Source organism: Sinohyriopsis cumingii, chromosome 5, assembly GCF_028554795.1.
Source record: "Sinohyriopsis cumingii isolate HCF-2022 chromosome 5, ASM2855479v2, whole genome shotgun sequence".
Classification (NCBI taxonomy): Eukaryota; Metazoa; Mollusca; class Bivalvia; order Unionida; family Unionidae; genus Sinohyriopsis; species Sinohyriopsis cumingii.
In genome coordinates this window covers 98,015,188-98,028,845 of record NC_142965.1, presented here as the reverse complement: position 1 = coordinate 98,028,845, position 13,658 = coordinate 98,015,188, and the positions used below count along the sequence as shown (strand labels likewise).

The 13,658-nt window shown below is 36.3% G+C and overlaps 1 protein-coding gene across 1 annotated transcript in view; it reads right to left on the bottom strand.

The window, feature by feature from the left end:
- Positions 1-2,420: 2,420 nt before the first annotated feature.
- Positions 2,421-13,658, bottom strand: part of LOC149799842 (myosin, essential light chain, adductor muscle-like) — a 99,609-nt gene continuing 88,371 nt past the window's right edge. The window contains exons 4-5 of the mRNA XM_089959260.1: positions 6,894-6,980; positions 2,421-5,472 (exon numbers count right to left, since the gene is read on the bottom strand). Coding sequence (XP_089815386.1) covers positions 5,426-5,472; positions 6,894-6,980 — 134 coding nt within the window. The 3' untranslated portion in view covers positions 2,421-5,425. The remainder of the gene's footprint in view (positions 5,473-6,893; positions 6,981-13,658) is intronic.

Sequence of the window (13,658 nt, the reverse complement as noted above, 5' to 3'; positions counted from 1 at the left end):
TGTGGCAGTTTATAGTGATGTCTGGTACTGGGGCATCATGCTGCAGACATGTGGCACCATGTCCCACCCAGTCACATTATCCTTACTCCAGGCCGACCAGTCCTAACACTAACCTCTTAATGCTGAGCGTCTACCGAGGCAGCTGTTAGTACCATTGATATGACTCATCCAGGGTTTGAACTCGTGACCTCCTGCATCCAAGGTGGATGTTCTAACCACTAGGCCACCGGAGTGATTAGAATTACATAACAACACTAATTTGAGTAATAAGTACAAACTCCTTCTCAATTTATTTTTCCTGTAGTGTTGGACTCTATATCCATGTTCTGGGGGGTTTAAATTATCATCTATTTCATCTGGAAAAATAGTACATTCACAGTCACTAAAGGACCATTTGTGAGGCGACAATTCTGTAAGTTTACTTTTATTTCAAGGGGTTCCACTTTAACTTTTAAACAATATTTGTGACTTCTAGTCTTTACAGACTTATTAAGTAGACCCACCTTAGAGATTTTGGGTTGTTTTGACTTCCAGTATTCAATTCATACCTATTCACTATGTATGAAAGCTTTTAATTGTTTTTTTTTATAAACCCAAGCTTGTTTGAAAAGATTCTTTAAAACTAATTGCAATTTAACTAATGACTGAACAGGAACCAATTAAAAGCTTTAATGTAGTCATATGCTTTCTAATAAGAAATACTTTTCTCATTATTGTGACCAATGGTTCTAAGTGTATAAATGCTTGAAAAAACACATGCAATTATAGCAATGTGACATGGTAGTGGTGGGATACAAGAAATTATCATGGTTTGAAATGTTTTGCTTAGAATTCAGATCATGTATGATAACCACATGTAAATGGTTAACTTTAAACTAACAGCACTACAGCTCCATTTTAATCATAAAAGTTGATACAGTTTTATGAGGTCCTTAATCGAGACTGTTTTGCATTGGCATATTGTTTTCACTGCTTGATGCAAGTTACGGAATGCATGAATTAAATAGTTATTTAATTTGGATGACGATATTAAAACAGTATACTGTGTTGATTATTAACAATTCATGAAATGCTTGTTCTGATATTGGCCACGTTATGGGTCTTATATATACATCTTTCTTAACAGCCTTCACATTCCTGAACATTCTTCACTTTTGTTGTTTGAGAAGCAATTAATCTGGTTTACAAAACTAGCTTTCTGTTGTGAATTTTGCCTCCTGTTACAGCAAAGCTACAATTTTTATGAACCATGAATGACTCTTTTCTTACTTCAGTAACTGTTTTATTTTCATCCTTTATTAAGAAAGATGTCCAGGTTTCAAAGTTTAATTATAATTGTATTACATTATTTTTTTATTTATTAACTTTGGTCTTGGAAACAAAAACTGTCAGTTGACCTTTTGGTCAATCACTGTACATGATTATGAAAGTAAACCTGATTGTAAACTCTCCTTCTCTCTCTTTTTGACATGTATTATAAACCTTGCATTTTGCTGAAATGTTGACGTTTGTTGATTTAAACTTTATAATCTTAAAATTTATCACAACAACATCATGTTTACTCGTATACTCCATACCAGATACACAGTATGTACTGCAATACTTCTTTCTAAATATAGACCACTCCGGTGGCTTAGTGGTTAGAGTATCTGCCTTGGATGCAGGAGGTCATGGGTTCAAGTCCTGGCCGAGTCATTCGAAAGACTTAAAAAATGGTAACAACAGCTTCCTCACTAGGTACTCAGCATTAAGATGTTAGTGTTAGGACTGGATGGCCTGGTGTCTGCAGTTTGATGCCCCAGTACTAGACATCACTATAAACTGTCACAGTGCAGACATTGTAGCGATATGACTGAAAATTTGTTTAAAAATCCAAATCACACACACACACATACTCTTTCTGAATATGAGCATTACTGACAGAAATATAGGAAAGGAGACAGACAAAAAGACAAAATACAGATAAACAGGTAGATGAGTTGGTAAGCACCATATGTACCCACATATAAGACAATTCCAACTGCAAACTGCACAGTCCCATATCCACCATTGCATAATATATTGGCAGATCTGGGTCTGTGCAGTTTGTTAGAAGTAACCAATAGAATAAACAACATGGACCCTGGTCTGCAGGCACATTATGCTGTGGTGGATCAGGATCTTTGTTGGGCTCGATTTATAAGTGAGTATAAACAGTATGTAGATAAACAGCCGGAAAAACAAATTCATTAATAAACAAATTTACAGGTAATTGTCTCTAGATACACCAGCAGGGACACAAAGGCAGATGTATAGAAAGATGGGTAGGTAAGAATGTAGATAGAGAGACAGCTGGACAGACAGGTAAGTGTAATAAAGTCAGTCAAAGGTAATTACAGGTTTGATTTTGTCAGAGCTGAAGGTAAATAAGTAAAACAAAATTTTTGTCTAAATAATTTAATATGTAAAATGTAGCAATGTTAATACAATATAGCACTACTAAACACAAACACATACTATCTGTATATGAATACTGTAGTGATTTTCTAAGTCATAAATAATTAAAATATAACTAATATACATCTGATATGCTTATGTGATATTAGCAGTATGTGCCAACTAATATATCATTAAATATATGCATTAACTTTTAGATGAACTTTGGATGATTAATGGCATTTCAAATCAGTTTTCATCAGTTATTCATGCAAAACTAATGTAGGCAAATTATAAAGTCGACCATTAAATTAATGATTTGTGAAGTGTAATATTGATTATTGTTTTCAGGGTTTAGAAAATAAATTCCTACAGCATGTACACCTTGCATTCCAATCCATTAAGTATGATCTAAAACTGATACCACTTTCTTTGCAAATAAAATGACACACCCTTAGGCAAAAGTACTGGTGTTTGATATGGACGTATGTCTCCAAAAATAAGAACAATTCTCTTTTCCAAGAACAATTTGCTTCAGTGCCTGGCAGATATAAATATGCAATATTGACAAATGAAGAAATTTAAGCAACCTGGATTTTAAATGTGAGGGATCATTTGTTTGTTTTTTGCTCTAATGTTTTTTCAAGATGTCTGAACTATATATGAAATATTAGTATAATGAAAATCAACACAGTGTGAATTAGTGGAGGCAAGTTGTTGGTTACTTTTTGTATCAATTGTAGAAATTTATTTATATATTTTATCTTGCTTTTTTAGTTTAAATGACAAAACTACATTTTTGTACAGAACATTAAAAATGAGCATAGATGGAGGCAAAGTGGAGCAGAGGGTTACGGATTACAAATGTCGGCTAAATGTATACCCAGGGTGTCTTGAAACTTCAGGTTCGCTTGCATTCATATACATGTCAGCCACATGTTGTAAATGTACTTTATTTAATTTAATTTTATTTTCAAGCCAACATAATTTGTGAACCATATCTCACAATCATAAATTTGCCAAGTGTTTCTAAAACACAGTTATTGTGCTGAGCACATTTATGCACAAAGGTTCAGCACAAAAATAGGAGGAAAATAAGTACACATACAATAATACATTATACCAACAGTAAACTGGCTCATGGCAAGGGGGTGACGGGTTCTGGAAGGTGCATACATTTTCTCAAAACATGGGGCTAGGATTGAGTGTTCGGTATCCCAATTATGGCTACATTTAGACAACGTAACATTTCTTGTTACCAAATCCTGCTGTGGAGTCTTCTACATTTGCCAAGCCAAGGGCAGACAATCCATTTCATTCCACATCAACCCTTGGAATATGTAGCTAGTCAAAATAGTTGTTTAGAACAAGTTCTTTTGGATAAAAGAGTGACTGCCTACAGCAAGTTAAGCCAATCGACCAATGGGACAGCTTATTGTACAAGTTGGATATTCAGTATCGTGTCATCTGTGATGTCTGTATGTCTTGAATTGGAAGAAAGCTTGTGCATCAACAGTTTGAATTGGAGAAATGGGTGATATGAACTGTAGCTGACTTGGGGGGGGGGGGCTGCGATTATTATTCACAACTTTGTACCTTGGTAAATAGAATGAGAAATCTGACTGGATCAGTTTCTTACAGCCATATCATATAGAGGAGTGTATGTCAGTGCTGATGTAGAACCAAGATGATTGATAACTCCCAGCTACCGAATATGCTGTGGAGTATGCAGTAAAATAAAAATAATCTTTGACATTCTTGTATTTACTGCTGAAGCATAGAGAATAACCAACTGACAATCTTAGAGCAAAATCTCAAAGGGTACAGTCAACAGATGGGACAAATGGCTGATAGGATTGGTTATTTATGTCATTTGACAGTGAAACATTACATGTACAACTTGACTGACAGTGGTATTTGTTTAATAATAAATACGTTAATTTTGGAGTATATATGTACACAAAGTAAGGCTCCATAATTAGTCACAACTACTCAGCCATTATTGTGTTATATCCATAAGATTAATAGGATGCTCTCACAATATCACACCAAAGTATGTATGAAACAAATATTGTTATACAAGCAAAACTGTACTAAAGAATTCATACAAGGCTAAAATTTATAAAGTATTTATCGATCAATATGTATTAAATATTGATAATTATAGTGGCAAGTAATATCAAGCCTTCACAAGCAATAAATTTCTACTTTTAAAGTTTAATGCCACTAAAACTGTTGGTGTTGCCTAATATATACATTCAGGAGTATTTGAAATGTGACTATGTGCCAGTTTTTACTTGAAGAATTCGCTTGCATCTATGGCAAATAAAATATTTTTAAGGCATTTAAAATATATTTTTTTTATGTTTGGGGTAGACTATTTAACTTTGGATTATACTGAAGAAGAAAAAAGTAGAAATTGGAGCTATTTTCAAAGCTGAACGGCTTGTTTTACAGTTATGAACAACAAAAAGCTTGATGCATTTTGTAAATCTGTCTAAATACTCTTCAGCAAACTTCTATACTGTCACTGCACAAAATGTACGGCACGCATCCTGCTGTAGGAAAATCGAAAGCCAGTCTCTTAAATAGACACGAAAGAAAAGCTAACACAGTTTTCAATTCAACTTCTTGGTCTTCCATGTTGAGGTGCTTGGAATATTACTGTGCATCTAACGTATTCAAGGAAAAGAAGTTCAGACAATCCCCATTTTCATACACATTTCTGATGAATTTATCAATAATGAATCAGCAATTAAAGTATCTGGCATGCAAAGAAGTAATAGCTAGCCTCATTCGAGAACATTATATTCAACACATGTATCTACAATTAAAGTTTGCGCGTATTTCGAAACAAACCAGACAAATGATTGTAGAGAAAATCTGCATTGCAAAATGGCTCTAGTTATGGTTTATTATAGCTGCTTCAATAAATACTGAAATGTTTAAGAAATGTAAGTGTCTTCGAAAAAGAAAAATTCGAGTGCTTCTGCACTGTGTCTCAGCTTCTTTACTTCTTTGCTTCTGGGGGTCCTGCCATAACTTTCTTGATGAAATCTGAAAGCAAAGACAAAGTTCTGTTTGTTTATAAGCCAGTAAAATAAACACAGCAATTTATTTCTCTCACTTGATTGTCTTTCAAAATGCATATATATCGTTTTGTTTAAGCATGTTTGTAATTACCGTGCGTACAAAACATTTTCTGTGTGTGTTTACTCTAATATGTTTCAGAATCTTTTCAGTATTCTCATTGTTGTTTCTGTCGCAACGCCATTAAAATAAATAAAGAGAAAGAAAAATGAAAAAAATGGATAAAAAAGATGAAAGTTTTCTTTTGCTTTCCTCAGTACATCAAAAATAAGTGCAATATTCTAGATTTTGGTTTTCTTCTTTTAGTTAAGAATTGTGTTGTTTTACTGTAGTCACCAGATTTAGTATCTTATCGGAAGAAACAAATATTTTTAGATAGAAATTTGAAAATAATGCTTGGTTCACAGATATCAGATTCCCGGTTCGATCCACGGATCCGGCTAGTGCAAAGATAAGCGATTACGCATGCAAAAGCGATGGTTTCATTTTAATTTTCTTGTTTCCATTTCCTCAACGATAACTGTAGGTAAGAATCTGAGCCGTCGAGACTGTGGGATATACATTATTATAGTAAAATAATTATCAAAAAGACGCTATGGAATTTAATGCTTATTTCATTTTGAGTGCAGTAAGGATGATGTAATTGCACTTTGAAATGTGTAATCAAGATTGAGGACCTGTGACATGGCTCATGTAATTCGGATTTGCAGAACTAAGAAAGTACATTTTGAGGAAATTCAGGATGTAAAACTGTAAGTATATTTTTTTCCCATTCTTATCACCAGCTAAAGAAGACAGGATATGACTTGTCACTTGTATGTTATTTGTGAGGACCTTTTCTTGCGTCTGTTGTATACTGTAGCTAGCCTAAATCCGAAACATTGTATCAACGCGGAATGTGCCAAAAGCAGCTGATATGTGGCAGTCCACGAAACATGTGTTTTAGTTCATTCAGAAACAAATTTAAACAACCACAACGTAAAGCGCCTCTTACGCGAGTGTACATGATTTGTTTACAAATCAAAAGTGCTGGCGTCTGCGTCCATTGTTTGTTTACAATAGAAAGTAGTTCCTTTATGCAAGCGAATGTTATATGTGTATTGGCGCGCGGGTTCAGTATCGGGTAATACTGCACGATTCTGACAATGTAAAGTTAACGGGGAAAAAAATGAGCATATAATAATTCCTCATGATATATTTATGTAAGTCATATGACCCTACAAGCAATAGCATCGGAGAAAATGATCTAAACGCAAAGCCTAACCAGAGCGTTGACGCCAGACGGGCGGACATATAGACGTCATCAGCTTATAAGCCGGAATTACTTTACGATGGAATAGAACAGCTTACAATTTAAATTTTATTAAAGATTTAAAATACTTAAATACCTTCATACTTGATGTTACCCTCCATATCCTCGTGTGTATCGGTTAATTTTAGGATTTCCTCGCAATCCTCATCGGTTATTCTCTCTCCTGCAATTAATCAATGAATTATTAAATTTATTTGTATATTTTATCTTCCTACAACTTTCTGCTAGTGTTGATGATATTGTGATGGCGTCCGTCTGTATGTGAGCAACTAAGTCGCCTACTATAACTCCTTCAAAACAGTTGAATGGAAATAAATGTTCACCGAACTCTGCACTACTTTATGGGTCCATGTGGTAACGGTTGACTTTAGAAGTATTTATATGACCCTTCCCCTACAAATTCCCCAACCCACCCACCTACACACACACACACACACACACACACACACACGAAAGTCGGGAAGAAGCCAAAAAGGTTAAATATACTCAGATCTCACTATTTAATTGGGGAAAATGCGGAGACGTTCGTTGACGAGCCATTGAAATTGCTCTTGTTGATTGATTTATTTGATCTTGCGATTTCTCTATTTCTTTTTCTTTTTTCTGACTTGTTGTTCATCATATTTGTATGTGTTTTTCATCATGTCCTGTGATTGATGTGGATGTCTTGAGAAAACGCCAAGAAAATATTCTAGAAAACGGTTATATTACAAAAGTATATGGAACTTAATCAAGTTTGGTGCTAAAACGAGGATGCATTCCAAATGTATCCTTACCGATGCTAAGCTTAATCGATTTTGGTGTCAAGTTTAACTTTACCGTAACACAAACAGGAATCGCTTCTCGGTTCGTATGCACTATAGTTTATTTTTAACATCAAGTCTCACATTTATTACTTTTCCATCAAGATCGAAGACATTGATATACTAAATTTATTGTATGGTTTGGAAAGAAGGAAACTTTAAAAATAAATTAGTGGCAGAGGGCAGGAAATGTTGGTCAGGTAATCAATGTGAAGCAAGAATACGCTTTTCATTTGAGCAGATATGGGAACACTATATGATGGGATATTTTTCGTCATGTGATTTTTGAATGTGATTGGATCTCTAGGGCTAAGGAAATCGCTGTTTAGTGAAACATCAGTGTACATATTGGATTAGCTCTCAAATAGAAAATTTTCACAAAGTACTTTTGTTAAGACTGGTCGGCCTGGTGTCAAGATAATGTGATTGGGTGGGACATGATGCCACAAGTCTGCGGCATGATGCCCCAGTGCTAGACATCACTATAAACTGCCACACTGCAGACATCGTAGCGACATGACTCAACTTGTTAAAGCTACTTTAAAAATCTAAACACACACACACACACACACACACACATACACACACACACACGCACACAGCACATGAAACCTAGCTGTAGTTGCATGCATCTACTTTCTATATGAAGCAAACAATTACAATGCGACTTCCCTCAAAACAAGGCTAACATTAAATGGTATCTATTTTGTTTATTTTACTGTTCCATAAACCCTAGAAAGATGCAAGGTGCTTTTCTATTTTATTTTATTTTAAAAACATTCATTGACAGATATTTCTATTATTTTATTGTGGAACTATCACCTGACATGCTATTAAAAAATGAATGTGGACTCTAAAATAACAGGAATCGTGGTAGAGGAAGTCCCAAATAGTCCTATACAAAGTTTATGTCATTCATTATGTATCAGATAAAAAAAAATCTGAAAGCAAAATTGGCGAGCTGATCAGTACACATTCGTATCTTTGTCAAGTTTCGATCTTAATAAAGCCTTGTATAAACTGAACAAGACCTCCTCTCTACTCTGTTTTTGCCACGACTCATATTACATTCAGGGCTTTGTGACAGTTGTCCCTGTGGTATCCACTACTTAGAAGGAACGTCAGTTTACAGTTGTTGTTGTTGTTGAGTTTAATTATAGTGGCGTTCGCACAATTGTGCATGTGCCACTTTTTTCTGACAGCACCGCAGCCTGCTAGTTGTTCCTGGGGAAGGGGATGTTGCCACCTCCCCCAGGCTTTTTATGGATTCAAGGAACCCTGATAGTGTGGCCACAATCTGTGGGTCCATAAAGGTCCCTACAGTTGAATGGTTGGCTGTCATTAGTGGGAAGGAGAGCTCGGGAACGGTCCTGCTTGCTTTACATCGCTAGTTTCTTGTTGCATTTGCTTGGTTTTTTTTTTTTGGTTTTTTTTTATTATTTTTTCCAGATTTTTTTTTTTTCTTCTCAAAATGTTCTAAAAGGAGGGGGGATGTTCTATGCTGTTTATAGAGGTTCTTAGTAGATATCATGTATGAAGAGAGATTTTCAAGGTTATTATGGGATTACTAGTCGAGGTGTTTAGGGTGTGTTTCCTACGTTGTTATTTATAAGTTTTTAGATATTACCTCTTTAAGTTATTTATTAATTGATGTTTTTAGAGATTGAATGTTATTTATACTTTATTTAGCAAGAGACCGGAGTCCTAGCCGATTACACGGTTCGTTAAGGACATCTAGGACAGGAATCCTAGCTGATTATTCGGTTCGTTAAGGACATCTAGGACATCCGATTTTGCGGTTTCCTTAGTTTTTTATAGGTGCTTCGTAAGTGAATTATTTATTAATACTTTTATAAAATTGAATGATATGTTATGGATTTTTATGTGGTGGCTTCTAAATTTATTTAGCTAGTTACTGGGTCTTTTGGTTTTGTGGGGATAGTAATGATATTTTGTTCCTAAGTCCTGCTGAGTCTATGAATTGATTTATATTTTTATATGCTGATTGTTTATTTTTATTAGAGTCCATAAGTAACTCTGGGTATGTGTGTGGTGATCCAATCTCTTTTTGGTTTTTGATAAATATTTTCCGAGCGGGTTGATATTTTGGGCATATATTGAACACGTGGTGTAGATCTTCGGTGGTGTGGCAGTTGAAGCAGTTAATGGTTGCTGGTTTGGGTCCTATAAACCTCAAAAACAAGTCCTAAAGCACAACAGGGATAAGAGAACCTTTAAGACAAAGATTTGGGTCAGCGTGTACTTTATAGAATTATCCGGCCGAAGTGCATACATACATGTTTTAGTTTCAAAATTTGGACCAGTTTTCTTCTAACTATTTCGGAACTCTATTTAAGCATATCTGTAGTTGACATTCAGCAGTATACATATTTTCTTTTACCTCAAGCTAATCACAAGGTTATCAACGTACAATGAGCAGCCAGTTTCTGGTTATAGGGACTATTTTGCTAATTTTGATGTTGTAAAGCGTAAGTGACAATATGTTGCCTTGAGTGGATCACTGCCATCTCGCCTCTGTCTGCGTGGGTTCGAGTATCGGGTTCGACCTATGTGAGTATTTGAGAAAGCTTGCCAGTAGCTTCTCATGGGTCGGTGGTTCTTTCCGGGATTTTCCTGGGTTCTTACTCCACCATTAATACTAACCGCCATGTATGGCCTATATTGTGCTGCAAAATGCGTTAAACCCCACAACAACAACATCAACAACAACAAAATTATTAAGGGTTGTACCCACATGCATTTTTAAACTGCTATCTTATAAAAATTTGGAAGTAAATCAGGAAAACGGCCTGTTAAGAATAGGTCATTCATTATGCAAGAATTATATGTGGTGTATTGAGCATTCCCCGGGTCAAACAAAATAGCTACTATATATTCTTTCCTTATGAACGTTTCTCTTCTAAATGCGTCTAATCTGACAAGATTGTCGATTTTATGTTTTTATGTCGTCTGAATTAACACTGAACTTCTGGTGGTAGTTTATAGGATTCAAGAAAAGCGGGCAATCTGTCACTAATCATTCCTGCCGTGTTTTTTCAACTACCTCATGTTAGTCCTGTGGGATTATAGATGGAAGGGTCGGTGTTATTTTTGTCAGGTTTAGTACGGGCATCACTCTTTCATATTGGCCTGGGTGTAGGGAAGTCACCAGTTTCCCAAATTTAATTAAAAATGTAGTGAGGACTTTATCGGAGTAATTGTTTCAAAATCTGACAGGTGATTAATTTTGTCCTACCAAATATCATGGGCTCTATCAACAGAGTTGTGTCATGTTGTTGTTGTGGGGTTTAACGCCATTTTTCAGCACGAGATAGGCTATACATGGCGGCCAGTATTAATTGTGGAGGAAGAACCCGGGAAAATCCCGGAAAGAACCAGACCAACGAGAAGCTAACGCCATTTTTCAGCACGGGACAGGCTATGCATGGCGGTCAGTATTAATGGTGGAGGAAGAATCCAGAAAGAACCACCGACCAACGAGAAGCTACTGGCAAGCTTTCTCACATACCCACATAGGCCGAACCCGCAACTCGAACCCACGCAGACAGAGGTGAGATGAGTGATCCGTAACGGCGAGCGCTTTAGACCACTCGGCCACTGAGTTGTGTCATGTAGGTCTCATAGTAATATTCAACGTTAGAAGATTTACAATTGAAAGTAACCTTTCCTTTCAGGTTTTTTGAAAAAGTTCCGACCAACGTTTCACATTTCTGGTAGTGTAGTGGCCAGTTTACTAGATTTTGTTTAAATTTTCATACAATTGTTTTTATTTTTGCCAATGATTTTTCGTACTATATTCCATAAGGATTTAATAAAGGAACGAGGGTTCACATTCAACAGGATCTCCATGGGTTTTTTGTCTAACTCTCTCAAAAGATACGACGTGCTTTAGCCCAGAATGTACGGTAATTGTAAAGATTTTCACTTGCTGGATTTACATTGAAGTATCTGCGGACCTGTTCCGTGTTCCCTGATGGCGATCATGCAGGTATCGTCAAACCTTGTTGTATTAACACGCTTAAGAACCGCAAATGTTACTGGATGTGTATCCCAGCAACATACAGGAATACGTTAGTAAATAAGAGTATCGGATCGGCTATGTTTTCAAAAACGATGACTTGTCAAATTTGATCCACAGAGGGACTGAAAATTTTCCCAATCTGCCATATTCAAATTCCATCTCTACTCTAGTCCATCAGGTTTTGGGTGTATTGCTTCGTAGGTATATTGCTCCCCAACTTCCAAAGAGAAGTCACCTAAAGAAATGGTCAAAGATGGTCAGACCTAGCGACGAGTAGGATCCTGTTGCAGTAGATAGGTACATAACATATCATTAAAAAGACAAAGAGTCTGTTATGAATCTAAGTTTTTCTGTCTCCTTCCACTATCACTGATATCGATGCAACCCCAATTGTAGATTGGCCCCTAAAGTCGCCAGGGTGCTTAAAATGTTCAATAAGATGGTCAAGATCAGGCGCGTGATTGGAGGGAGAGATATATTGAGTAGAAATGTAATAGTAAGCTTAATTCGGATTCGACGAATTTTGCTGTTTATGATGATAGGAGCCACCTCTCCAAAGCTTTTACAGTTTTTTCTTAAACGTTGTTATATGTTATGGTATGTTTTGGAATAATTCAATCGTTCTCTTTTAAAAAGGTCCCATGAGGGCATACAACTGTTGGGTCATGTTCTACAAGCAGAAGACTTATTTCATCAATATATGCCTTTAAACCACAGCGATTCCACTGTATTATTGTGTTAGACATATTCATGCAAATGGGATGGGTACGGGCCTTCTGGGAGTTTTACCAAGTGCAAATTCGGAGGAGTGGGTGCTCTCTGATATCCTTACTTTATAGACTTCAGTCGTTGTTAAATAGCTTCATTAGATCCTATCAGAAATCTATTTTATTCTTAAATTCGCATTCCCTTTGGTTTGAAGCATGCTATTCCGCTTTGCTGAACCACTGGTTTGCTGCATGTTCGTGGGCTGAATTAAATGGGTTTCTTTTGCCGGTGGCGTTGTGTTTCTTGGTTTGTATGGTTGCTTGAATAGGATTTCGGAGGTATCATAACTGTAAACTTGGTCTCGCCCCGTGACCTGCTTAATTGTTGAAGGTTTTTTCTCCAACTTAGCTGCTCTAGTATTGGCTGTGCCGAAAAGTTACTGGAGGCATATCTTCCACAAATTGTCTGGCCTCGGGAAAGTCTTTTTTTATGTCGTGTTTTCACAGATTGAGACTTATCTAGTTTCACATAAACTGTCTCGAAAGCACAATAAATTCTGTACCTGACAGTTTACACAGGTGCCACTTGTCCTCACCCGCGGCAAACTAGTTTTGTTTTGCAGCCATCTTTGTGGTGGTCATACTTCTGAGAGTTGAAGCACTTCAAGAGATGTGGGATGAAAAGTTCCGCTGAGATGTCCAGGAATCCAGCTTTAATCGATGCATGCAAAGTAATGCAGTCGAACTTCAGTATATAAGTGTTGGTGAGAATCAACTTGCCGGGTTGTTTATTTTTTTCTTGGCAGACGTTCTGAATTCTGAGATTTTCAAGAATCTCCGTCTAATTGCAACTACCTAAATCCCTATATCGTACGACACCTCTGTATGTAGTAAGAGATTTCTATGGAGACTTTGATGGTATCTCCACAAAAATCTTGGAGTAAAGTGGGTCTTCAGTGTGAGTTTTGGAACTGCACTCTGCAAGTAATTAGCTCATGCTACGTTTTTTATTCACGTTTTGGTTCTCAAGCCAAGCTTGGAAGTGATAACTTTGTTAGCTTCATATTCTTGTCAGCTGATTCAACAATAGGAAACTGAGCTTTTGCTGAAGCAGTTTACTTTTCGGAGTCAATTGCTGAATAGTTCCTAATTCTTTTGAAATGAGGTCTTATATTAAGGATTGTATTTTCAGTATGTTTCCCAAAATGGAAGAATATCATTTCTTCACATGTGACCTCCACCAGCCTCTGAGTCCAACAATGGAGCAGAAATGTATGCATTATGTTTCT